Below are 24,589 nucleotides of genomic sequence, written 5' to 3' on the forward strand. Positions count from 1 at the left end.
TGTGTGTGTGTGTGTGTGTGTGTGTGTGTGTACTGTGAACACATAACTAAATCAATGATTAATGATTTAGCTCCCTGTTATAGACATCTCACTTTATTGATTCTTCTAGAAAGTACTAAATAAATTAACCCATATGAAAAGAATGCTGTACAAAACTACGTTTTCATCATTGATTAATGCCTATTAGGGTTATAGTGTTATCATATTAAGGGCAGATCATTTTCACTGCTCATTCTCGTGGGGGTGTGGTAATCAAAAACTAGCTTTATAAGTATTGACTTTGATCTCTTTTATCACAAGTCAGCTTTCGGTTTGTGTCTATAACTCATGAAGGAAATTGGTTTGGAGTGATAGTTAATTGGCTACCATCAATGTGAAATTATCACTTCTGTTTAGTCTCTTATGTCTTTTCTTCATTTACAACTCATAAGTTGAATGTTTCTATGAAAGCAAATAATGAATAATGATAATTTCTTTTGATTAAGAACAATTTCGTAATAACATGAGTAGAAGTTAATTGTACTTTTTGCCTTATATTGTATGGCACTTATTTTATTAACTCAAGCAGAATGAAAGATAGTCAGTATTAGTAGAATTTGAACTTAGAACAGTAAGGCACAATACTTTACAAATGATAAAGAATTGTATGTTACTCCATATCCCGACTTCTTTGATGCTTTGCAATGTATTTAATTTTTTTCTTTTCTACATTATTTAGGATGATGATCATAACCAGTTGTTTAGGTTCCTTCAAGATGTTGTTACAACTTTGGCAATTTGTCAAGCACCATTAGATAGTATACAGGCTGCATTCCAAGAACTTAGGTTTGTATTCCATTAATAATGTATTTATTATTTTATAGTCATAATTTTGTAAACATTTTTGTCTTTTTCAATTTGATAAGGTCTATTTTGAAATGGCAAGAAAGAACACAAGCAAACAATGCAAAAATAAAACAAATAAGTAAATAGAATGAGAGAAATGGTGATGATGATAATGATACTGATTATAAGTGGATGTTGGTCATGTTTCTTATAGATATAAAAAAAAAACTCAACAAATTATATTTGGTATAAAAGTACCAAATAATTCTTTCCTGTTTTCTGCTTTATTTTACTTTTTAATGATAGCTCAAGTGTTTTTATTCAACCTCTCCACTTGTTTTGATGAGAAGTGTGGATATATCTAGTTTTTCTTATCCAGTGATTTATGCTTTTATAAACTAGATGTAAATTAAAAGATATTTGAGACAGATCCAACTCCCTTTGCAACAATCTAATATGTACAGTGTCAAGATACGTGGCTAAGTGGTTAGGGCATTGCACTCATGATTGTAAGATTGTGGTTCCAATCCTTGGGTCAGGTGATGTGTTGTGTTCTTAAACAAAAAACTTCATTTCATGTTGCTCCAGTCCACTCAGCTGGAAAAAATGAGTGAACCTGTGGTGGAATATACACACTACAGAATCCTGGAAACCAGCCTTATGAACACATGGCTCAAGAAGAACCTTTGATCCTTTTTTGAATATGGCCAATGCCAGAAGTATTTAAAAATCATCTTTTCAATGTTGGGTCTCATGGAGGCAATGACAAATGACCAAGACCTTTGGCATTATGCTGTGCTTGAGAAGAAGATCCATCAAGCTAAGTGAAATAATAGTTGTGGCAGGTACTGGTGTCACACGAATGGCACCTGTGCTGGTGGCATGTAAAAGTAGCCATTATGCTCTTGGAGCATTTGGTGTTTGGAAAGGCATCCAGCTGTAGAAATCATATCATATCAAATCAGAATAGAGCCTGATACAGCCTTTCAGCTTGCCAGCCATGGTCAAGCCATTCAACCCATGGCAGCATGGACAATGGACGTTAAATGATGATGATGTGATGATGTACAGCTTGATACAGGGGACAATTTAAGGAAATATGTATGAAAGATATAGCCTATATAAAATAAGAGGTACATGACACAAGAAGTTTTTGTAAGGGAGTAACAGATTTCATAATGGCTGAATTTTTTTTTTATGTCATGTATTTGGGATTGAGAGCATCATTTTCAGCTTCTAAGGGGCCAAACATTGGTTCATTGTATTTTTGATTGTGACAGTTTGAAGGGATGTTTGTGCACTCAGCCTTTGAAAGCCTGTATCTTATTAAGCTGAGATGGCCTTTGAGACAGATTCAATGCTTTGAACAATTCCCTGAATATACCAGATTTTGCAATTTTGTCACTTCTCGTCAACATGCTGTTAAAGAATGCCTTCCTACAAGGATTGAAATAAAGCAGCAAGTCTCATGGGAGCTTGAAGCTATTATTGAGAAGTTCAATCAGTTGATGAGTGCCACTCATTGAAAGTCAATTAAATCTTTCACAACAATATTACGAAGGTCAAAACATCTCAGCAAGGTGAAATTGAATAACAGAATTATATTGAAAATAAAATAGATTCAACTGTTCATGTAGTAATGAAAAAACACTCTTCTCTGATATGGCAAACTGTCATTGAAATAAGTAGTAGGAAAAGTACAAACAATTCAAAACTAAAAGCCACAAGTCTTCAGGAATAACTAAACAAGTGGAAGGAATATTTGCATAATCTTCTCAGTAATTCCCAAGCAATTTCATATAGATTCATAGAAACTGCTACTAAACATGATCTTGACACTAAACATGACAATTTCTCATCAGATAAACTCACTGAGACCAAAAAAATAGAAAGATAGCTGGTTTTTGATAATGTACCATCATAACTCTCAGTGACACCCTCCTTCAATAATGTAATGGGGTATATAATCAAAACCCAATTGAGAAGTGGACTGATGGTTGCATTTCCCCATTGTCCAAGAAAACTAATTTAGATGTGGCTAAAAATTCCATTGGGTTTACGTGTGCAGTGGTAGCAGTGAAAATCTAGAATTCATAACTGAACTACATATACCAAAACTTGGGAAAGAAGATTTTACAAAGAAACCAAAATGAGTTTTGGAAATATTGGTCTGCTGTCAAGAACCATTGAGAGAATCAGAGCTAAAAATTCTCAGTTAGGAATACTGTTTGCATTCATCTCAAAAGCTTTTGACTTTATCCGCCAAGACTACATGTAGCAGATTCTTCTTACTTATGGTGCACTTCAAGAAATAATAGCAGTTTAACAATGCTCTACATGGACACAAGAACTAAAGTATGATTACCTGATAGAGACACTGATTTCTTCAACATCAATGCAGACATTTTGCAATTTGATATTCTTGCAGTATTCTTTTTCACCTTCCGCTTAGATTATGTCCTCTATGCTTCAGTTGAAAAAATTCAACAACTGAGCTTTACTTCAACAAAATCCACATTTCCTCACTTCCCTACCACAACTATAACAAATGCAAATTATGTTGGTAATATCATTCTCTTTGCAGATTCTGTCTCAGAAACTACTACCTTTCTACATAATTCTGAAAAAAAAAAGTAGAAAATATTGACCTTTATGTTAATCCCTCAAAGACTGAATATATCTGTTACAGCAGGTGGGGTCTATAAGCAGAATGAACCAAAATCCTCTAAAACCTATAGACTCTTTGTCTCAGTATACAAAGAGTCTATTGGTTTCAGAGGATTTAGAGGACTATAACAGATATATTATGTAACATTGTATCCATAGATAAGCTTGTAAAAGTTTGTCTAGCAAAAACATGGGCTGTTTTTGATGGGCTCAATATAAGCTGGAGTTCACCTCCACCTGATTATCTTGAGAGAAGCTTCTGTAATACTGTAAACTCAATGTTATTGTACAAGTTCACTGCTTGAGCTAACCAAACATCTTGGAGGCTAGGCTTGTTGACACTTTTTCCTTCATTTTACAGGCCATTTTGAATATCTTATGGAGAAAACATCTGACTAAGCAAAAATCCTTGCATCATAGAAACTTTAGCGCTGCATTCACCTTGATGCTTTTAAAAGCAATGCAAAGAGGCAATTTATATTCTTTCACTCATTCTAGAAGTTGTGTTAGAGTGAGTGATCTATCATGTAGTTCTGAGCACCTGCTTACTCCTTAGGCTGTTGATCATTGAGGTAGTCTGATTACAACCTATGTAAACAGCTTGTAAAGATGAGACATGGGGAGAGAGTTTCTCATGGTACATGGAGAGATAGTTTCTCCGATCTTCTCTTTCACCTTTCTTGTAAAGCAAGATAATATTCAACTCCTTCCTCAACAAGGATATTTTTATCCTTTTTTAACTATCAATTGTAATGTAGAACAAGGATTTTCCATAGCTGCTCTCCTTCACTCTTTAACATTTCCTTTGTTATCTCTTTTCATCAGCTTTAGGCATTCTCTATTTCGCTGACCAGAATGAGTGGTACTTCTTCCAAGAATCGTGATGGTAGAAGAGTGATCATCACTGATGTTTTAAAAAAGATGGATGTAAAAGGTTTCACAGACTTCCTTCACCAGCCTTTTGCCCATCCCTGTAAAACATCTTTGTTCTTGAATATCATCACCTCCAATTTATATAGTGCCATCTCACTCCTGCATCTCTTCAGATGTTTCCTTCACAGCAGCTTCTTATGTCTGTAGTTCTTGAAGTCTATTTCTAGATGTTGTCTAATCACCTTGCAGAAAATGTAACACCTAAAGTGATCTTTTATGCTCCTTTTTATAGTTTTCCTTTTCTCCAGTATTTTCCCTTGTTTCCTCTGAGATGTTTGCATTTGATTCCTGTGTGTTTACAATTCTTGATTTTCATGTGCAGCTTTGAATTTTCTGGATCAATGAGTCTTAGCTTTCACTTATTTCTTCAAGCTAACTCCAGGTTTCCTTCCTCATAGCATCCTACAACTGTTACACATTGTAAACTTCGATGTATTGGTTCTTCAGCAAGTTCTGCTCTGCCTTTCTCTCTAATTTGAACAGTGACAATCTCTGCCTGTAGCAAGTGATAGTTATTGCTGGTGTTGACATGCAACTATGACATCCTGCAGTATGTGTCATTTACTGATTAGGTTGTAGTTGATCTAATTTTGGTCTTGACTATTTAAGGTTCTCCAGGTTCATATATTTCCCAATCTTTCCCTTAATAGGCTGTTCCTGATGTAAAATCTGTCATGGTGACTAAACATTCTCTCTTATTTCTTTCAGTCACTAGTATATTTATTAAATAACTTAAGTCTATAGGTCCATTTACCCTCATGATTCCTAGTTTCATTATCATTCTCTAAATTTAAGGCAGTGAGCTGGCAGAATTGTTAGCATGCCAGACAAAATGCTTAGCAGTATTTCAGCCATCTTTACTTTCTGAGTTCAAATTTTTTTGAGGTCAACTTTGCTTTTCATCCTTTTGGGGTGGATAAAATAAGTACCAATTAAGCACTGGGGCTGATGTAATTGACTACATCCTTCCCTCAAAAGCTGCTGGCCTCATGCCAAATTTGAAACCGTTGTTGTTTTCTAAATGAGAGAAATGTATGATAGAATTGATAGAACTTTGGGCTAAATACTCCTTGGTATTTAATTACCACATGATAGTTTATGTTCATACGCTTCAAGAATTGATAAAATAAATATCAATTAGTTACTGAGGTTGATTTAATCACATAATTTTGTAATGCAATATACAATAAAAATCTCCCCTTTTTCTGTCAACCAAAGAATCAGGGGAAGGCTTTCATTGCCTTTCATTTTTGTGGGTTGATAAAATATCAAGTACTGGGGGTCACTATAATTGACCATTTATGGCCATGTGCCTGTGTTGAATATCATAAAAATTATTATTCTCTAAAGAAAACAAAATATAACAAGGAATACTGAGTTGTGTAGAATGGACAAATAAATTAGATGCAGAGCAGAGCAATATGACTGATGTTAGAAATTCTCTGTATTTCTTTCTCTATCTTCATTTTTCCTTTGTATCAAATTGTAAGGTGTTTTAAATGTGTTGGTTTTGATAAATGCTTTATGACTGGATAATCATGGTAATATTAGACACAATTGAAACTGGATAGTGGTGTTTATTGTAGATCTTACATTAGAGAGATCATTCTTTCAGACTTAGAGATGTCTGTACATTTTATATAAGAGACTGTAAAATAGTGTTGATTTATCTTCAAATGTAGCTATTTTTCTATGATGTGTGCTTTCTTGAATTTAAGAAAGGAAAGTGAGTGACACTCCTTTGTCAATATTTTATGGCAGAAGTGGCATTACATTAGAGACTATCAACAATTTCAGATAGTATGGGAGATATAGTGATTTTATAGATTTTACTTGCTCTATGACATAGATTTGCTTTTAATGTGTGTGTGTGTGTGTGTGTGTGTGTGTGTGTGTGTGTAATGAGTCATACACTAGTATGAACCAGAAAAAAATAGAGAAAATTATACTTTTGTGCTATATAGCATCAGATAACAAAGCTGAAAGGAATGATTATGAGGATGACTTTTTTTCATATGGGCTAATACGTGAGTAGCGAGGAGGGGGAAACCAGCTTGTTTTATGCCAGCAGAACAATATTGGTGGAAATGAAATATAAAAATGTAATGCACAATCTATAGGATGTTAGAATTTTCATTTTAACTAAAGGAATTATTGATGTGACAAAAATTGGCAGGCAGTAGTTAAAGTGTTCAAAAGTTTGAGTGCTATAAAGCGTGTGTGTGTGTGTGTGTGTGTGTGTGTGTTGAAATCATGCTATGATATTAAGATAGATTTAATGAATTCAAGAACAGTTATGTTGGTGCTAATGACTCATAGCCAATTGGAAATATATATATGTAGAAATATGGAAGATGAAAGATGAACAATAAATTACTTTGAAATGCACTTTGGGTATGTGTATGCACATACACTTGCATATAGTAGAATAATAAAGAGAAAGTTCTTGGTATAGTATTATATATGTCTGAAAGAATGATTAGAGGTGGCTTTTTTGAGGGGATAATTTTTATTTTAATCTTAATAAAAATTATCCCCTCAAAAAAGCCATCTCTACTCATTCTTTCATATATATGTATGTATATATATATATATTTCATTTCATTTCATTTCAAAGTTTCAGCTCAGAGCTGCGGCCATGCTGATGCACCACCGTGTATATATATATATATATATATATATATATATATACATACATATGTGAATTGACAAAAGTGTAGTGTGGAGTGAAAGCTTTTGAAGAGGCCAGGATGACATGCAAAACTCAAGAGAAATTTGAAGAAGAATATTCTTTTTTTTTTCTACAAGGCTCGAAATTTTGGGGCCCATTTATTAGATTGACCCCAGTACACAAATGGTACTTAATTTATTGACTCCGAAAGGATGAAAGGCAAAGTTGACCTTGGCAGAATTTGAACTCATAACATAAAGACAGACGAAATACTGCTAAGCATTGCACCCAGTGTGCTAACGTTTCTGCCAGATTGCTGCCTTATTTAAAGAAGAATATTGTGATCAAGAAGGTGAATCTCAGTGACCTTTTTGTGTGCACAGTTTGTGACAGACCATGCTACCCCTACACAATCCAAACCCACCTTCCCTACCATCCCATCTCTCCTTACCCCATCCCTTACACTCACTCCCACATACCTCACCTCTACCCCCACTTACCCCCACCCTCAGCCTAACCCACACCCAACCCTTGCTTTCCCCACTCTTGCCTCCCCAACTCCCAACACCATCACACCACACCACACACCACTACACCATACACCACCATACCACACAACACCACGTCACATCACACCACCATGCCCACACTAGCACTGACCACTTCCCTGGCCCACATACACACACGCACACATCAAGGTCACCAGCTCTCTTACACATGCGCATACATACTCTCTTATACACATGCATGCGCACCTTCATTTTGGGATCACCACTACTTTATTATCTCCCCTTCTTCCTAGCTCTCCTGTATGACCCCTCTGTCTGGCATTCGCCATGATAGATTGCTAGCCACTACACATTCTTTATTTTCTCTCCTTGTTTCTTTCTGTGTTCCTTTGTGTGGAAGAGCTTAGGCTTGAAACGTTAAAGACTTTTTCAGTTTCTGAGCGTTTAAACTAATACATCTGCTTTTTGTCTACACCACCTGTCTTCATCTTTTGTTTTTTTTGTGAATTCTCCCTATATACATACATACATACATACATACATACATACACACACACACACATATATATATATATATATATATATATATATATATATACATACATACATATGTGATATATATATACATAGTATATGTATGTAGGCATGTATATGTGAGATAATAGTTTCACTTTAAGAGTCTTAGTATTAATAGTAAAACTATTAAACTAAAAATATCTCACATTACAATAGAGATGTTATGGTTTCACTTTTGACATGTAATACTGACATAGTGTAAGAGATAAGAGATTGCTCTGGGCTCGCATTAGGCAAGAAGTTGAAAATTTTTTGGGCCCATGACACTGCATATACCCTAAGTAAGGCATGTGTAAAATTTGAATGAAATTGGTTGTGTAGTTCTTGAGTTTTAGGGATTCACACAGATAGACAGACACTCTAGTCCTGCGGCAACCAAAGTTTTGTGAGTCGATTTGGAAGATGAAAACTGAAAGAAACCGATTGTGTGTGTGTGTGTGTGTGTGTGTGTGTGTGTGTGTGTGCGTGTGTGCGTGTGTGTGCGTCATATGTGTATGTGTGTGTGTGTGCATGCTTGTTTGAGTAAGTTTATGTTGTTTTATCTACACGTGTATTTTACTCACCTGGTTGTAAACAAGGACTTTGCTAACAATGTATTTTTGTAGTCCATTGTGAAACCATGTCTGGGTTTGTTGATGTGTTGCATGATCTTTGTAAACAAAATGCTTGTTCTTACAATGGTGTTTGTGTTCAGTTCTCCATGTAAACACAACCAAGCTGTTTACTGGGAAATTTTTAGGGGTTGGTGATAGGAAAAGGCATCTAGTCATAGAATACTCTGTCCCAACATACCTTTATCTGAGGTATGCAAACATGGAAAAGTTGATATTAAAATGACAATGGTGATGATGCAATGGTGATATGTTTCATTGAATGGCTTTTCATGGTTATTGTTAAGTCAAAAACCAACTTGTCCTTCATGCTTACTCATTTGCCAGCATGGGCACTTACACACGTGTGTGTGTGTGTGTGTGTGTGTGTGTGTGAGGGAGAGAGAGAGAGAGAGAGAGAATACACCAAATATTTCAAACCCTGTATAAGGTTAGGTAGATAATCCACATGATGGATTTTTCTTTCTTTTTTTTTTTCATTTAGAAACTGTAACAAAGGAGTGCTGGAAAGTTCCTGGCTTTAAGGGTTTCGTGAAAGGCCCAGTTGGAGGCCCAACCTTCTGAGTTCTTTTACAGAGCTTAGAAAAACTGAAGGACTTCTGCAATAAGTGTGTGAATCTGAGAGAGGAATATGTTGAATAAAATCATAATTGACTGATCCTCCAGTATTTTTTTTTATTCAAAGCCAGGAGCTTTTCAGCACTCCTTTGTAACTTATTCTATGTCTATATATGGTGGTATCATTAGTGAAGGGAAATTTTCTTGACTCTTGAGTCTCAAGAATTGTTTTACTGGAAATGAATATTTGTTGGCATATAATGTTAGGTATTTTGTAGTAAATAATATCATTATGGCTGATTTAAGTTTCATGTCCATAATGGCATTTAGATAACAGTAGGTGACTATTGTCATCGTTAGGCCTAACTCATCATAAACCAAATACCACTATGAATAATATCCAAACTACAGTGGAAAAGGCAAGCCACTGGATTTGGTTAAAAAGAGATGAGTAATGGCTAGAAGAATATTGAGCAAAAGCTGATAACAGTTGATTTAGCAAGCAGGGCCTCATTTCAGTGAGTGGGGCTGGTGCGCTATGATGCTGTCGAGAGATATGCACTGAAATGGTATGCATTCTCTCCTGATAACCTCATAAACTTGCTAGCATCCGGTATGTTGAGCTTTCAATTGGTAGCACTTGCATCTGCAAGTTGTTTGCAAAAAATCTAAACTGTTAATTAATTATATATAAAAAATGGTTTTTTCTTTCTTTTTAAGTGCCTGTACAAGTAATCATGAAATACTTCTCGGTGTATTATGGGAAGCAGTTGTACACAAATTAGCTTTAGTCCGTGTTGCTGCTGCACGATTGTTTGAGGTAAGTGATTTTTATTATTTGACAATTAGCAATTTGGGAATTATTATACTTTTTATGTATGGTTTTGAAAGTTATTCTAGAGCGGAATGGCTTTGTTTTATGTTTGAACATTAATATTTATAGAATGATTGACTTTGCTTTGATTTTGATAAAGTCCTCACTTCATGTTGTCTCATGTGACTGATATTTGTTTTCAAGTTTATAAAACTGAATGTTAAACATTTAGAACATAAATGAGTGTTACAGGAAGAAAACAATAACACTGAAGTTAATATCCTGTCATTGTTTTGCCTTTAGACAGCCATGATCAAACAAAACTATGATCAAAGACATTCCACTCGTGAACATCCCATCTTTTATTTCAGATATGGTGTATCCAGCACTACATTATCTAATGTGTACTTTCCATTTTTGAAAGAGAGTATGGTTATATTTTAGAATTATGGCTGCTATTTCTAGCAGGTTATTTGATGTATGTGTGGCTGTTTGGTAAGCAGTTTATTTCCCAGTCAAATGGTTTAGGGTTCAGTTTGGGTGTGTGTGTGTGCGTGCGTGCGTGCGTGTGTGCGTGCATGTGTGTGTGTGTGTGTGTGTGCGTGCGTGCGTGCGTGTGTGCGTGCATGTGTGTGTGTGTGTGTGTGTGTGTGTGTGTGTGTGTGTGTGTGTGTGTATTGATTTTGCATGACAGTTGCAAACAGCTGTCACCATCATGCAAGCAGTGTCCATTTCCAATCTTCCATGAAAACATGTCTGGTGATAGTGAAATATAACCTTATTTGGAAACAGATAAGAGTTGGTGACAGGAAGGACATCCAGATGTAGAAAATTCTTTCTTAAATACTATCTGGCCTATGTAAGCATGGAAAAGTGGACATTAAAACAATGTTGATAATGACAGAAGTTCCTTCTTTGGCTTGTCTATTGATTATTGAGTCAAAGATGAAGTAGAAAAGGGGTGAATTGGTGAGTGCAACATAACATGATGGTCGTAGTTTTAGAAGAGCTCTTACATTATTTGTACTTATATATATCTTTAAACATATTTTGTAAATTAAATCATTGGAGTAAAGTGTTGTTATGATAGTTTCACATAGTGTATTTATTCATAGCTTGGAGCCTGGAAACGACGCTTTTGTTTTCTTCATTCATCTATTCTTTATAAATTTAGATAATTACTTTATAACAAAAATGTGTGCAAATGAATGAATGCTGGGAAAGTAACACACTTGAATAATGTGTTACTCATATCTATCTATCTATCTATCTATCTATCTATCTATCTATCTATCTATCTATCTATCTATCTATCTATCTATCTATCTATCTATCTATCTATCTATCTATCTATCTATCTATCTATCTATATATATATATATATGAATAGTAGTAGTAGTACTTTCTACTATAGGCACAAGGTCTGAAATTCTGGGAGGTGACATTGTTGATTGCATTGACCTCGGTACTCGAACCCAAAAGGATGAAAGGCAAAATTGACCTTAGCAGAATTTAAACTGAGAATGTAATGATTAGGGAGAGTAATCCACTGGGACTTATGTAGAAAGCTAGGATGTGACCATACTAACGAGGTATGAACATGGATCTAGTACAACATGGAAGTAAGCAATATAGGATGATGTTAGATTTTAACATTCAGCCTAACAAAGTAATAGAAGCTAGAAGGCCTGATTGAGCAGTGGTAGTAGTAGTAGTGGTAGTAGTAGTAGTAGTGGTGGTAGTAGTAGTAGTAGTAGTAGTAGTAGTAGATAGTGAAGGTGTATGGCTTAGTGGTTAGGGTATTCGGCTCATGATTGTAAGGTTGTGAGTTCAATTCCCAGCGACACATTGTATCCTTGAGCAAGACACTTTATTTCTTGTTGCTCCAATCCACTTAATTGGCAAAATTGAGTAGTACCTGTATTTCAAAAGGCCAGCCTTGTCACATTCTGTGTCAGACTGAATCTCCTTGAGAACTACATTAAGGGTACACATGTCTGTGGAGCGCTCGGCCACATGCACATTAATTTCACAAGCAGGCTGTTACATTGATTAGATCAACTGGAACCCTCATTGTCGTAACTGACAGAGTGCCAGCAGTGGACAAAGAGAATAGAAAGTGTAAGGCGATTGACTTTACAGTTCCAAATGATGACAAAGTTAATATGAGAGGTATGGAGTAAATAGCGAAATATCAGGACCTAGCCATTTAATTACGGAGGCTAGAAATGTAATCTCTGTACTTATAGGTGCTTTAATTTACCTGCTGGTAAAATTTTACCTGCAGATAAAATGTATCCCTGTACTTATAGGTGCATTGATTTATTCCTAAAGATTTGAACTGATGGGTAGAGGAAATAGGCATAAAACCTTATTTAGTGCAGCTCCAGAAAACAGTATTATTAGGGACAGCTAGGATACTTAGGAAGGTTCTTGGTATCTAAGGTTATGTGTTGTAGCCCAATATTAGGAATACAGAAAATATTCATGTCACAATGTTGTAACTTTCAACCATATCTGCAGATTTTTTTGATGGTCTCTCTCATTTTCATTTTCTCTTCTGTTTTTAAACATGTTCTCTTATCTGTTGTAAATTCTCTTTTATACATATTTTCCCTTCTCAGTTGCTGCTCCTATGCTTGCTGTAGTGATTCAACCCTAAGCTTCTCTTTATGCCATTGCCTTTACTATCTCATTCTGTCTCTTGTTAGTTGAAGTCATCTGTCATCCATATTTTATAAACAAATATCAATTTTCAAGTGACCTGACAATAAATGATTGCATTTATGTGCATGTGTTAAATGATGGGTAATATAAAAAATTTAGTTCAATAAAAATAAAATTACACTTTTCATTATCCACTCACCACTGTCACCACCACCACCACCACCAGTAGTAGCAGCAGCATTATAGTTTTCAGTAACAAAGCTCAATCTAAGTTGTTTGCCAATCAAGATTATTTTTATTTCATTTCATTTCTGTTCAATTATTTGTTTCATAGTTACTTTGCTTGCTGTTAATGTATCTACCTAGTCTGACAATACAAAGTTCGAATAACAAATTTAAAAAAAAAAGATAACATCCTCAGCAGTTTTGCTAAGTTATTTCACTTTCATTGAAAAATCTTTCTATCTATGATAAGTTTATTATTATATCTAGTATAAGCCTTCTTTCTTCTGTTCAGCCATTGATGTATTTGTCAATGTGGATAAATAGATAAATAGATTGACAGTAGATATAAAAAACTGAATATTAAAATGCTATATTCTTCTTGTCAGTTGCAATAATATATGATGTTTAAAATTTTCCTGTTAAACACTTTATATTTCTCTCTTTTTCTCTCTACTTCTTACTTCAGTAAACTTTTTAACTATGTCATTCTCCTCTTCACATCATTATCATTTCTCTCTTTCTCTTCACCTCTCACTTCTCCTTACCACATGACAGCGTACTGCATTGGCTGGCATAGCATCACTACTCTGTTTCTGCCTCTCACTCACTATATAACTGCCCTCCCCTCTCTCCCTATTTGTGTATCTTTAACTTCACCACTTCAACATCATCCCTCTACTAAACATTGTATTTCTGACTCTATTTCTCTATATCTCTCCCTTCAACTATGTAATGACTATTACTCCTCCCCTCACATCATTAACACTTCTCTCCCATTCTTTCTCTCTCACTCTTTGTCTCTCCTTTCTACTAACCATGTGATAGCTTAATGCATTCATCCTTAGTGTATCAATATGTAGATGATGATAAAGTGGCGAGCTGGCAGAAATGTTAACATGCTGGGCGAAATGCTTAGCGATATTTTGTCTGCCTTTATGTTCTGAGTTCAAATTCCACCAAGGTCGACTTTACCTTTCATCCTTTCGGGGCCCGATAAATTAAGTACCAGTTGCATGCTGGGGTCAATCTAATTGACTGCCCCCCCCTCCCCCAAAAGTTCGAGCCTTGTGCTTAGAGTAGAAAAGAATATGTAGATGACGATGATAATGATGATGATCCTTTCTACTATAGGCACAAAGCCCGAAATTTTGTGGGAGGGAGCTAATTGATTACATTGACCCCAGTGCTTATCTGGTACTTATTTTATTGACCCTGAAAGTCTGAAAGGCAAAGCTGACCTCCGCAAATTTTGAACTCAGAATGTTAAGATTACTGAAATGCCACTAAGCATTTTGTTTGGCATGCTAAGGGCTCTGCTAGTTCACCACCTTAATATTACTACTAATAATAATAACAAAAATAATAAATTTGAATAATACTTTTGCATGAATACTAAAATATTTATTCATTTGAACAATGCATTGCTCATACGCATACAGAAATACACGTATGTATGTATGTATGTATGTATGTATTTATGTATGTATACATAATGTGTGTGTACACATTATGTATGTATACATAATGTGTGTGTGTACATGTATGTATGTATATATATTTATGAATACAGGAAGAACAATAGATTTGGAATTTAAAGTCCAAATGTTATTTTGTTTTTCACTGATGTATTGAAGACTTAATTAATGTTGGCAGTAGACATCCTTGACAATATAGTGATTAGTTTGAATTGCTTGGAAGACATCTAGTGACTTTCTTGTTTGATTATCAAAAGACAGGTTGTAAGATGTATGTCGGAACTGTTGTTAGTTCATGATTCAAACGAAAATGTTCAGTTACAAGGGAAGACTGAATTTAGATGAATAAAGAAATTGATAGTGACTTATAGACATAAGAAGCTATTTAAGGAGAGAATACTTAAGTGTTATGAACTCATATTAGAAGATATATGAGTTTGTAGTAAAAGCTAGCCAAAACTGAAGTAGCTCAAACAAAAATGAAATTAAATGGTTAGATCTAAAAGAGTTTGCTTCTATATAGCAACAATGGTGGAGGTGGTGGTGGTATTTCAGCAAACATTTTCAAACCATAACATAATGGTGATACTGATTTTGTTGTAAAAATCTTGATAGTATAAAGGTGCAAGCATGCCTGTGTGGTTAAGAATCTCACTTTACAATAACATAGTTGTGTGTTCCGTCCCACTGTGTGGCACCTTGGGCAAGTGTTTTTTACTGTAGCCCTGGACTAATCAATGCTTTGTGAGTGAATTTGATTAATGGTAACTGTGTGGCAGTCCACATATGTACATATGTGTCTTTGTGTTTGTCCCCCCCCTCCCCCATCGCTTGTCACTTGGTATTGGTCATTTTATATGTTTACAATGTATCTTAGTGGTTCAGCAGATAAGAGCAATAGAATAAGTACCAGATTTTGAAATAAGCTCGTGTTGGACTTGTTGGATCTGTGTTGGATTTGTATGATTAAATCTTTCAAGGCAGTGCCTCAGTATGACTTCAGTTTGATGACTGAGATCTTACTAGTTTTATGAAATGCAAGTATGGAAAAGGAAATACTATGTTTTCTCACCAGATTTTGTAACATTGTTAGAAAAATGAGTCTCATAGCACTAGTAGTTACCTTTCTGCTTATTCACCTTATCATTTAAAGTCATGAGCTGGCAGAATCGTTAGCACACTGGATGAAATGCTTAGCAGTATTTTGCCTGTCACTGTGTTCATCATCATCATCATCATCATCATCATCATCATCATCATCATCATCATTTAGTGTCCGTTGTCCATAGGTTGGATGATACGACCAAGGCTGGCAAGCTGGAAGGCTGTACCAGACCCCAGTCTGATTTGGCATGGTTTCTACAGCTGGATGCCCTTCCTAACACCAACCATTCTGAGAGTAATGGGTGCTTTTACTTGCCACTGACATGGGTGCCATTTGCATGACACTGGTATCTGCCATGGCTGTGATTTTACTTGGTTTGATGGGTCTTCTCAAGCATGACATAATGTCAAAGGTCTCGGTCATTGCCTCTGTGAGACCCAACATTTGAAAGGAGCTTTACACATGCCTTTGGTATCAGCCACTTTGCCTCCATGAGGCCCAGTGCTTCAAAGGCAATTTTTATGTGCCACCGAGATGGGTGCTTGTTACGTGACATCAGCATCAGACATGACTACGATTTCACTTGATTTGACGGGTCTTCTTGAGCAGAGCATATTGCCAAAGGTAAGAGTCATCGCCTCTGTGAGGCCCAAAGTTCGAAGCTGATGCTTCACCACCTCGTCACATGTCTTCCTGGGTCTACCTCTGCCACAGGTTCCCTCTACAGTTAGAGGTCAGCACTTTTTTACACAGCTGTCCTCATCCATATGCATCTCATGACCATACTAGCACATTCGTCTCTCTTACACACCACATCAAATGCCTCTTATGCTCAACTTTTCTCTTTTTTTTTCTGAGTTAAAAATCTTCCAATGTCGACTTTGCCTTTCATCCTTTCGGGGTTGAAGTAATCGACTTGCCCTTCCTCACAAAATTCAGGCCTTGTGCCTATAGCAGAAAGGATTATTATATTAATTAATCCCTATCTGCACTCTGAGAATGGAAGTATTTACAATGGGAATGGAATTGTTGTACAACACTTACTTCTGAATCCTATGAATTGGTTTTCTCTAATATCTTCAGCCCTTTAAACCTTTGCCTGTCCAAAGGATTTTCATAAGTTTGCCTTAAATGTCCATGCCTGTTTTCAGACTTTTAGTTAGCCCTTGTTACATAGGTTCTGAGTAATATAAAGTTTCCTTTCATAAGTTCCAAATTACTTCGTTGGTTGAAAAAAATTGGGAATCTGTTTCAAATATGATGTGTGGATGCCAAAGAAAAATCATGTGTTAATAGAATTTATTTATTTTTATGCTAGACATAATGTGGTTTGTAAATGAGTGCTTGCAATGTTAAAGGTATATATATTCATGGAAGGAAGTAATATTTCAATAGATTATATGAATGTATAGTATATAAATAGATTGATAGAAGTAATGAGTAGAGAATTTGATTATACAGAGGTAAAATATGTCCAGATTTTATGAGGCATGGCTGTGTGGTAAGAGGTTATGTTTCTACTATAACCTTGGGCTGACTAAAGTCTTGTGAGTGGATTTGATAGATGGAAACTGAAAAAAGCCAATCATATATAAAGGAGTGTGTGTGTCTCCTTGCCTTGGCATCAAGTGAAAATATGTGGTCATGGAGAAATATTACCTTACTTGGAAATAGGTGAGAGTTGGTGATAGAAAAGGCATCTGGCCATGGAAAATCTGCCACCACAAATTCTGTCCAATCCATGCAAGCATGAAAAAGTGGACCTTAAAAGGATGATAATGACTGATAACGATTTTATGAATACAAGGATTAGCTATTATGTGGTGCATATTAATTAAAAAGTAAATATGTGTTATTATATACTTAATTTTACCAAGTTTTCCTTTGTCAGCCAAAAGGTTTATTCTCAATTATACCATCTATTTTCTAAATTATATTGTAATATATTTAATTTACCAAATATATCTGCAGAAACATTTTGAAATAACTGTATTAAGTAACAATAAAGTCAATTAGTTCTACTAATAATAAGTAATAATCTTCACTAAAATTTTGATAATTCTGAAAATAAAAGTTTTATTTCCATCTATCCAGTCATGCCTGATTAAAAGCTATGAAAATACCTTTGTCTTATTTTCTAAACTGACTGGTGTTTTCACAGTCTTTTATCTCTACATCATTCACTTAGCCTTGATCTTTTTTTCTTCTGCTGCTATTACCATGCAATTGATGGCAGTTAACCTTTCTTTCTTTTTTTTTTTCATTCAGTTTTTATACTTGTCTTGTATGCTATGCATTTTGCTAAATTTAAATTGCTGTCCCTTTTATATAACACTCACATTGAACACCAGTAACTATGTTTGTACTTTTTTACATACACAGTTGGTGTGGAATTACTGTCTTTTGTGCACACCAGCTAGTGTGAAATTGCTTTCTTTGTTTGCATCAGGTTCTATGACCAGCTGCAGACAAGTCTCTTATCCCTTCATAATGCTTTTTGAATGGTTCCTCTTTGAATTGCTCCCTTCCCTTACAGTAGTTATAAACCAAGAAAAAAAAAGTAAATAAAAGATCTAAATTATATATATATATATATATATTTTTATATTTTTCTTATATATTTTCCAGTTACTTATTCAGGGTGTCAGTGAAACTTTAATATCAACCCGCGTTGTTCCAGGACTCGTTACTTTGGCAAATGACCCAGAGGTGTAAGTTCATGTTTTTCATTGTTAGTTTTTATATACATCATGTGCTGCACATGACACATTTAGATATAGAATCATAAATTTATACACCATCATATACTTGAAGTTGGAAAGGTAGAAGCAGAAAGAGTAAGGGAGAGGGGAAAATAGAGGAAAAGAAATCCAGCATGATTATAAATTTGTTTTATCAGTCATTATTTTGTATTTTATTATTCAATGAAGCCTTTGATTCTCATTTCTCAATTAGCTTGCTGAAATAGTTTAAAATTAGCAAGCATTTTTAAATGAAGGTAATAAAAATTAAAAATTTTCTTCTACATATATGTGTGTTTGTGTGTGTTTAGAAACATTGTCAAACACGATGCTAACATCATCACAATAATTGTTACTGCCATTATCCTCAATATTCTCATCAACAATAATCTATTTCTTTTCCAATACTAGCATGAAGCTTCCTGGTTCATGCCAGCATCAAGCCTCTATAACAGAACTGATTAAGTTATGCCAGAATGGAGAAAAACAAATGTGTGGATGGTATTGATGTTGAAGATAGCAGTGGAGGTGTAGGGGAAGGTTAGGAGAAAGATAAGTTAAATATAAAATAAATTTGATGACAAATACAAAAATATCATTATAAAACCCTGAAAATAATTTGTGTGTGTGCGTGTGCATACATGCATGTGTGTGTGCATACATGCATGCATGTGTGTGTGCATACATGCATGTGTGTGTTTGTGTTTGAGGGTATTATAGTACTGTGTTAGTGTGTTTCTGGATATGTAAATAGACTTACATATGCATGTAAGTGTACATTTAGCCTTACAGTGGTTGAACCATTGAACTCTTTCTGTAAAATGGATGGAAAGACATGAGCTGCTCATCAGGACAGTTTTACTTTATCAGTGAGAGAGAGAGAGAGGTGGGAGGAAAGCATAGCTTACAGCTACTTATGAAAAATGCGAAGAATTTTTTTATTTTTGACATTTGCATATCTGTCGCCATTGAGGATGAATTAATGCCACTTAGATATAATGGCCTTTCAACTGCATTGAACAATCCGTTATGTGTACTGACTACTAGTGAAACTAGCCAAGTTGTCCATCACTACATTCTGCAGAAAGAGCCAGCAAGACTAAATGTACATCAATTAAACAGATGCATGTAAACTCACTTAATGATATTATCCACAAAAACATTGACTTGGTACTTTGGTTAAGTTATCTACAACAGCAATGAATGTACAGATATGCAAAATACCCGTTGTTCATTGCATGTTTCATAAGTAGTTGCGCTTATTCTCTCTCTCTCTGTCTCTCCCTCTCTGCCTCTGTCTCTCCCTCTCTGCCTCTGTCTCTCCCTCTCTGCCTCTGTCTCTCCCTCTCTGCCTCTGTCTCTCCCTCACTGCCTCTGTCTCTCCATCTCTGCCTCTGTCTCTCCCTCTCTGCCTCTGTCTCTCCCTCTCCGCCTCTGTCTCTCCTTCTCCCTATGTGTGTGTGTGTAATATATGTGTATGTGTGTGTGTGTGTAATATGTGTGTGTGTGTGTGTGTGTATGAATGTGTGAATATATGTGTATATGTATGATTGTATGCATGTCTCTCTCAGTATAAAAGTGTGTGTGTGTGTATATGTATGTTTATATGCATGCATATCTCTCTCTCCCTTTCTACAAGTATATACATATATGTGTATATGTGTGTGTGTATATATTTGTGTGATAAGGTTTATTGATCATGACATATAACCAATATTTAAAACTCCATGCATTTGGTTCTAATCTATATCCTACTTTGCCAAGTATTTTAAGCATCTCAATGACTATCCCATATAGGCCAGCCATTTTTTTTCTGCCTTCATATTCTTAATCATCCTATGTACTATACTGCTGTCAACATGAATAGCTTCTATTGACTCTACTTGGAATAGACCCTCTTTCTTGAGCATTCTCCACATTCAACAGCCTTTCATGGCTTTCTTTTCAACATCATTGAGTGCAAGTATGCTGTTATCATTCTATATACTTGTGTATATCTGTGTGTGTATATGTGTGTGCATGCGTGTATGTGTGCGTGTATACACACACACATGCACATGTATGTATGCATGTATGTATGTAAGTATGTGTGTGTGTGTGATCATCATCATTTATTGTCCGTTGTCCATGCTGGTATGGGTTGGATGATTTGACTAGGGCTGGCAAGCTGGAAGGTTGCATCAGACCCCAGTCTGATTTGGCATGGTTTCTACGGCTGGATGCTCTTCCTAATGCCAACCACTCTAAGAGTGTAATGGGTGTTTTTATGTGCCACCGGCACAGGTGCCATTTGCATGACACTGGTATCTGCCATGACTGCAATTTACTTGGCTTGATAGGTCTTCTTCTCAAGCACGACATAATGACAAAGGTCTTGGTCATTGCCTCTGTGAAGCTCAACACTCGAAAGGAGCTCAGCCACTTTGCCTTCATGAGGCCCAACTTTCAAAAGGCGCTTTTAATGTGCCACCAGCATGAGTGCCAGATACATGACACCAGCACCAGCCATGCATGACTATGGTTGCATTTGGCTTGACAGGTCTCCTCAAGCACAGCATATTGCCAAAGGTCTCAGTCATAAGTCATTGCCTTTGTGAGGCCCAAAGTTCGAAGATCATGCTTCACCACATCGTCCCATGTCTTCCTGGGTCTATCTCTATTACAAGTTCCCTCTACAGTTAGAGATTGGCACTTCTTTGCACAGTTGTCCTTGTCCATATGTATCACATGACCATACCAGTGCAGTCATCTCTCTTGCACATCACATCTTATGTCTCCTATGCTCAACTTTTCTCTCAAGATGCTTACACTCTGTCGAACATGCATGCTGACATTGCACATCCGTGAAACATGCTGGCTTCATTCCTTTCAAGTCTATGCATGTCCTCAGCTGTTACAGCCAATGTTTCACTGCTGTGTAGCATAGTTATTTGTACACAGGCATCATCCAGTCTGCCTTTCACTCTGAGAGAGAGGCCCTTTGTTACCAGCAGAGGTAGGAGCTCTCTGAACCTTGCCCAACCTAATCTTATTCTCACAGTTACGCTCTCGGAGCATCCACCTCCACTACTAAGTTGGTCACCTAGATAACGGAAGCTATCTACTACCTCCAGCTTATGCCAATGGCAGCTGATGGAGTTTATTTTCTGTACATTATGGGTGTTTATTGTATCTGTGCATCTTCCACACACAAAAGCTATTTTCCATAAACTTTTCTTTGATATTGCTGCACCACTTATATGTCCAAAGCTTACACCAGGTATATCTTATGGAGTTTTTACCTATGCTTTTTCTACAGATCAAGCAGGGCCATCTGTGTGAAGAGATATGTGATTTGTCAGCCTTCTTACTTACAAAAGACTTTTGTTTTTGCTACCACTACCATCATCATCATCATCATCATCATCATCTATTTCTCCATGCTCCTTTGGGATGTGCATGCATTGAATACATAATGTTTTCAAGTATTTCTATCCTATGTATTCTGTGACTTTTTTTTCTTTTTCCTTTCCTTCAATGAATTGCATTCTTTATCTAATTCCAATTGTTCAGATAGTGTTAAATCAGCCTATCAAAGTAACATCAGCCTCAGCAGATTGTTCTTCCATGTGAAAACTTTCTCATTCCCCATGGTTCAAGCTGCTGTGAATGAATAGAGCAAGTGTGTTTATCATGTATGCCAGAACTAGAGAAGTTGATTTCTTGGAAATCAAGACTTGGAGTCTTCTCTATTGCATAATGGTTCTATTTCAGGTGACTATTCTGCTAGGTGAAATATGAATATATGTAAATATACTTAGTGCCCTAAATGCTATTGAAGATTGTTTTTTTGTCCTTGCTTTTTAAATTTTTATATTATAGATTTTATGGATGATAGACAAAACCTTTTAAATGTTGACTTTTCATTATGTACCCTTTCGGCATATTAGAATGACACTTTAAATTTATGGTCTTTTCTCAATATTCATCAAATCTGTTCTTTAGTTGTTTGGTTGGTTGACAACAACTTGACAACCTCCCTTGGTAATTGATTTTGGTTTATATTGACCTTGTGAGAATGTTTGCTATCTTTATTAACTTTTTGTAACACTTCTAAAAAATAATTTATATCAGTCACCTTTTGGTGATAGCTGACTATATTTCAAAACATATTTTTTGAAAAATTTTAACTCCTCCTCATATTCCCCTACAGGCATATACCATACCTGCTCTCTTTTAATTTTGGGTCATAGGATATAAATAAAATACCTTGAATATAACTGCACATGGGCATGGCTGTATGGTTAAGAAGTTTGCTTCACAACTGTGATTTTGGATTCAGCTCCATTCTGCAGCAGCTTGCGTAAATGTTGTCTACTTTAGCACTGGGCCAACCAATACCTTGTGAGTGAATTTAGTAGATACAAACTGTGTGTGGGGAGCCAGGTGTGTGTGTGTGTGTGTGTGTGTGTGTGTGTGTGTGTGTGTGTATCTTTGTGTTTATCTTCTCCTATCTGCTTGACATCTGGTGTTGGTTTGTTTATGTCCTTGTAACGTAGAAGTCTGGCAAAAAGAGACTTGTGAAATTAGTACTAGTCTTGAATTGTTCTACTAGACTGTTCAAAGTGATACCCCAGTAAGGCTCTCTAAAAGTAATTGATAGCTTCTGTTGTTATGGAGATCTAATTTGTTGCAGGGGCAGGTATTCTGAGAGCATAGTAGCCAGAGTAATAACTAGTTGGAGAAAGGTCTGAGAGCTGTTATTCCTGTTGGTAGCAAAGGGTTTCTCCATCAGAGTACTTCTGTGTCAAGTGTGATACTACATTGTAATGTAACATGAGCCTTGATCTTAGAAGATTTGCAAAGGCTAGAAAGAAATGAGATGGGCATGCTCCATAAGAAAAATCTGGTTCAGTGTGCAAGATTGAAGAGTGTCATGGTCTTGAAGTAAATGGAATCTGTGGAAGATGGATACCAATGGTGACTTGAGATAAAGAAGTGCAGACAGATCTGAAGCCATGGAAGAGATGATAAAGGACTGTGTTAACTGATGGGACTGTGTGGGAATAGAGCTGCCTGCCCACTGAGATGTGGTAAAACAGGCATTAAAATTATTATATTTATGTATATACAGACATTTATTGCTGAGCATGTTGATAAATATACATGCATATCTGCTTACTGACTAGTCTACATCATTGATCTCTTGATACCCTCTCACCTCTCTAACACCCACATCACTTACCCATCTATCTCTTGTCCTTCACATCACACATCTTCATCGCTCATCTGTATATTGCCCATCATACCACTGTTACCCATGTCCCCTATCACCTATACCTTTTTATCCCTTGCTTCTTGTGCCCATATCGTATCATTCATCTCTCAATCACTCCCCACTTTTATTAATCATACTGTACTGTGCTGTAGGTGTAACTAAGGATGGCAGTGGATCTCTCTTCTGTTCCCCGCACATTGCACTATCTCTCCCTTATGCCTTTGTTCTGTTTGCCATACATTACATTCTTTCATCCATATCTGTTCCTTGTCTTTCAATCACTCCATCCTCTTCTCAGTTCACACTGAGCTATGCTTTCAATATGATTGGGGATAGTAGTAGATCTTTTTGGTGTACCTTAGAGTACTTCCAGTTAAGGTAACTAAGGTTGTCACATCATCTATTCTGACTCTCTCCTCATTACTTCTTTATGATACTCATTGGTACAGGACCCATGTACTCTCCATTATACTTAAATGCTTGGCTTATCAAGCATGGAATACTTTTAATCATAGGTCTGCTTGGTCATCATTGACTTGAGCTTAAACAATAACTATATATCTGCTCCTTGCACTAATTCTTAAGCAAAGGAATAAAAATGATTTATCTTGACATTTTGAAGTTTTAAAGGAGTTGCAATGCTTAAAATGGCTTTCAGCATGTTGTACTAGCAATGTAGTATCTATATACAAAAACTAAAGTATTCTTGACACTTATAAGTATTTCTATATTTTGATTTTGATTAAATATGAAAATTTTAAGGAAAGATTTTACATTTGTCCCTGTTTTGTGGCATACTATATTTTAATATTTAAAAATCCATCTGGTTGAGTTTAAACTGCAATAATTAGTGTTCTTTGAATTGTTTTTGAAATTATAGAGAAAACCTATTCAATTTATTTCCATTTTGACTTGGTTATATTCAGTGAAAAAATTTGAGTGTTTTTGAATAAAA

General features: G+C 35.8%; 1 protein-coding gene across 3 annotated transcripts in view; it reads left to right on the plus strand.

Annotated features, from left to right (window-relative positions):
- LOC106880460 (RAB11-binding protein RELCH homolog) overlaps positions 1-24,589 on the plus strand; it is a 239,119-nt gene that overhangs the window by 90,051 nt on the left and 124,479 nt on the right. For all 3 annotated transcript variants that reach the window (XM_052967015.1, XM_052967016.1, XM_052967018.1), the window contains 3 exons: positions 719-825; positions 10,071-10,170; positions 18,265-18,347. In XM_052967015.1, the coding sequence (XP_052822975.1) occupies positions 719-825; positions 10,071-10,170; positions 18,265-18,347 (290 nt within the window). The remainder of the gene's footprint in view (positions 1-718; positions 826-10,070; positions 10,171-18,264; positions 18,348-24,589) is intronic.

The sequence above is a fragment of the Octopus bimaculoides genome, chromosome 4, assembly GCF_001194135.2.
Source record: "Octopus bimaculoides isolate UCB-OBI-ISO-001 chromosome 4, ASM119413v2, whole genome shotgun sequence".
NCBI lineage: Eukaryota > Metazoa > Mollusca > Cephalopoda > Octopoda > Octopodidae > Octopus > Octopus bimaculoides.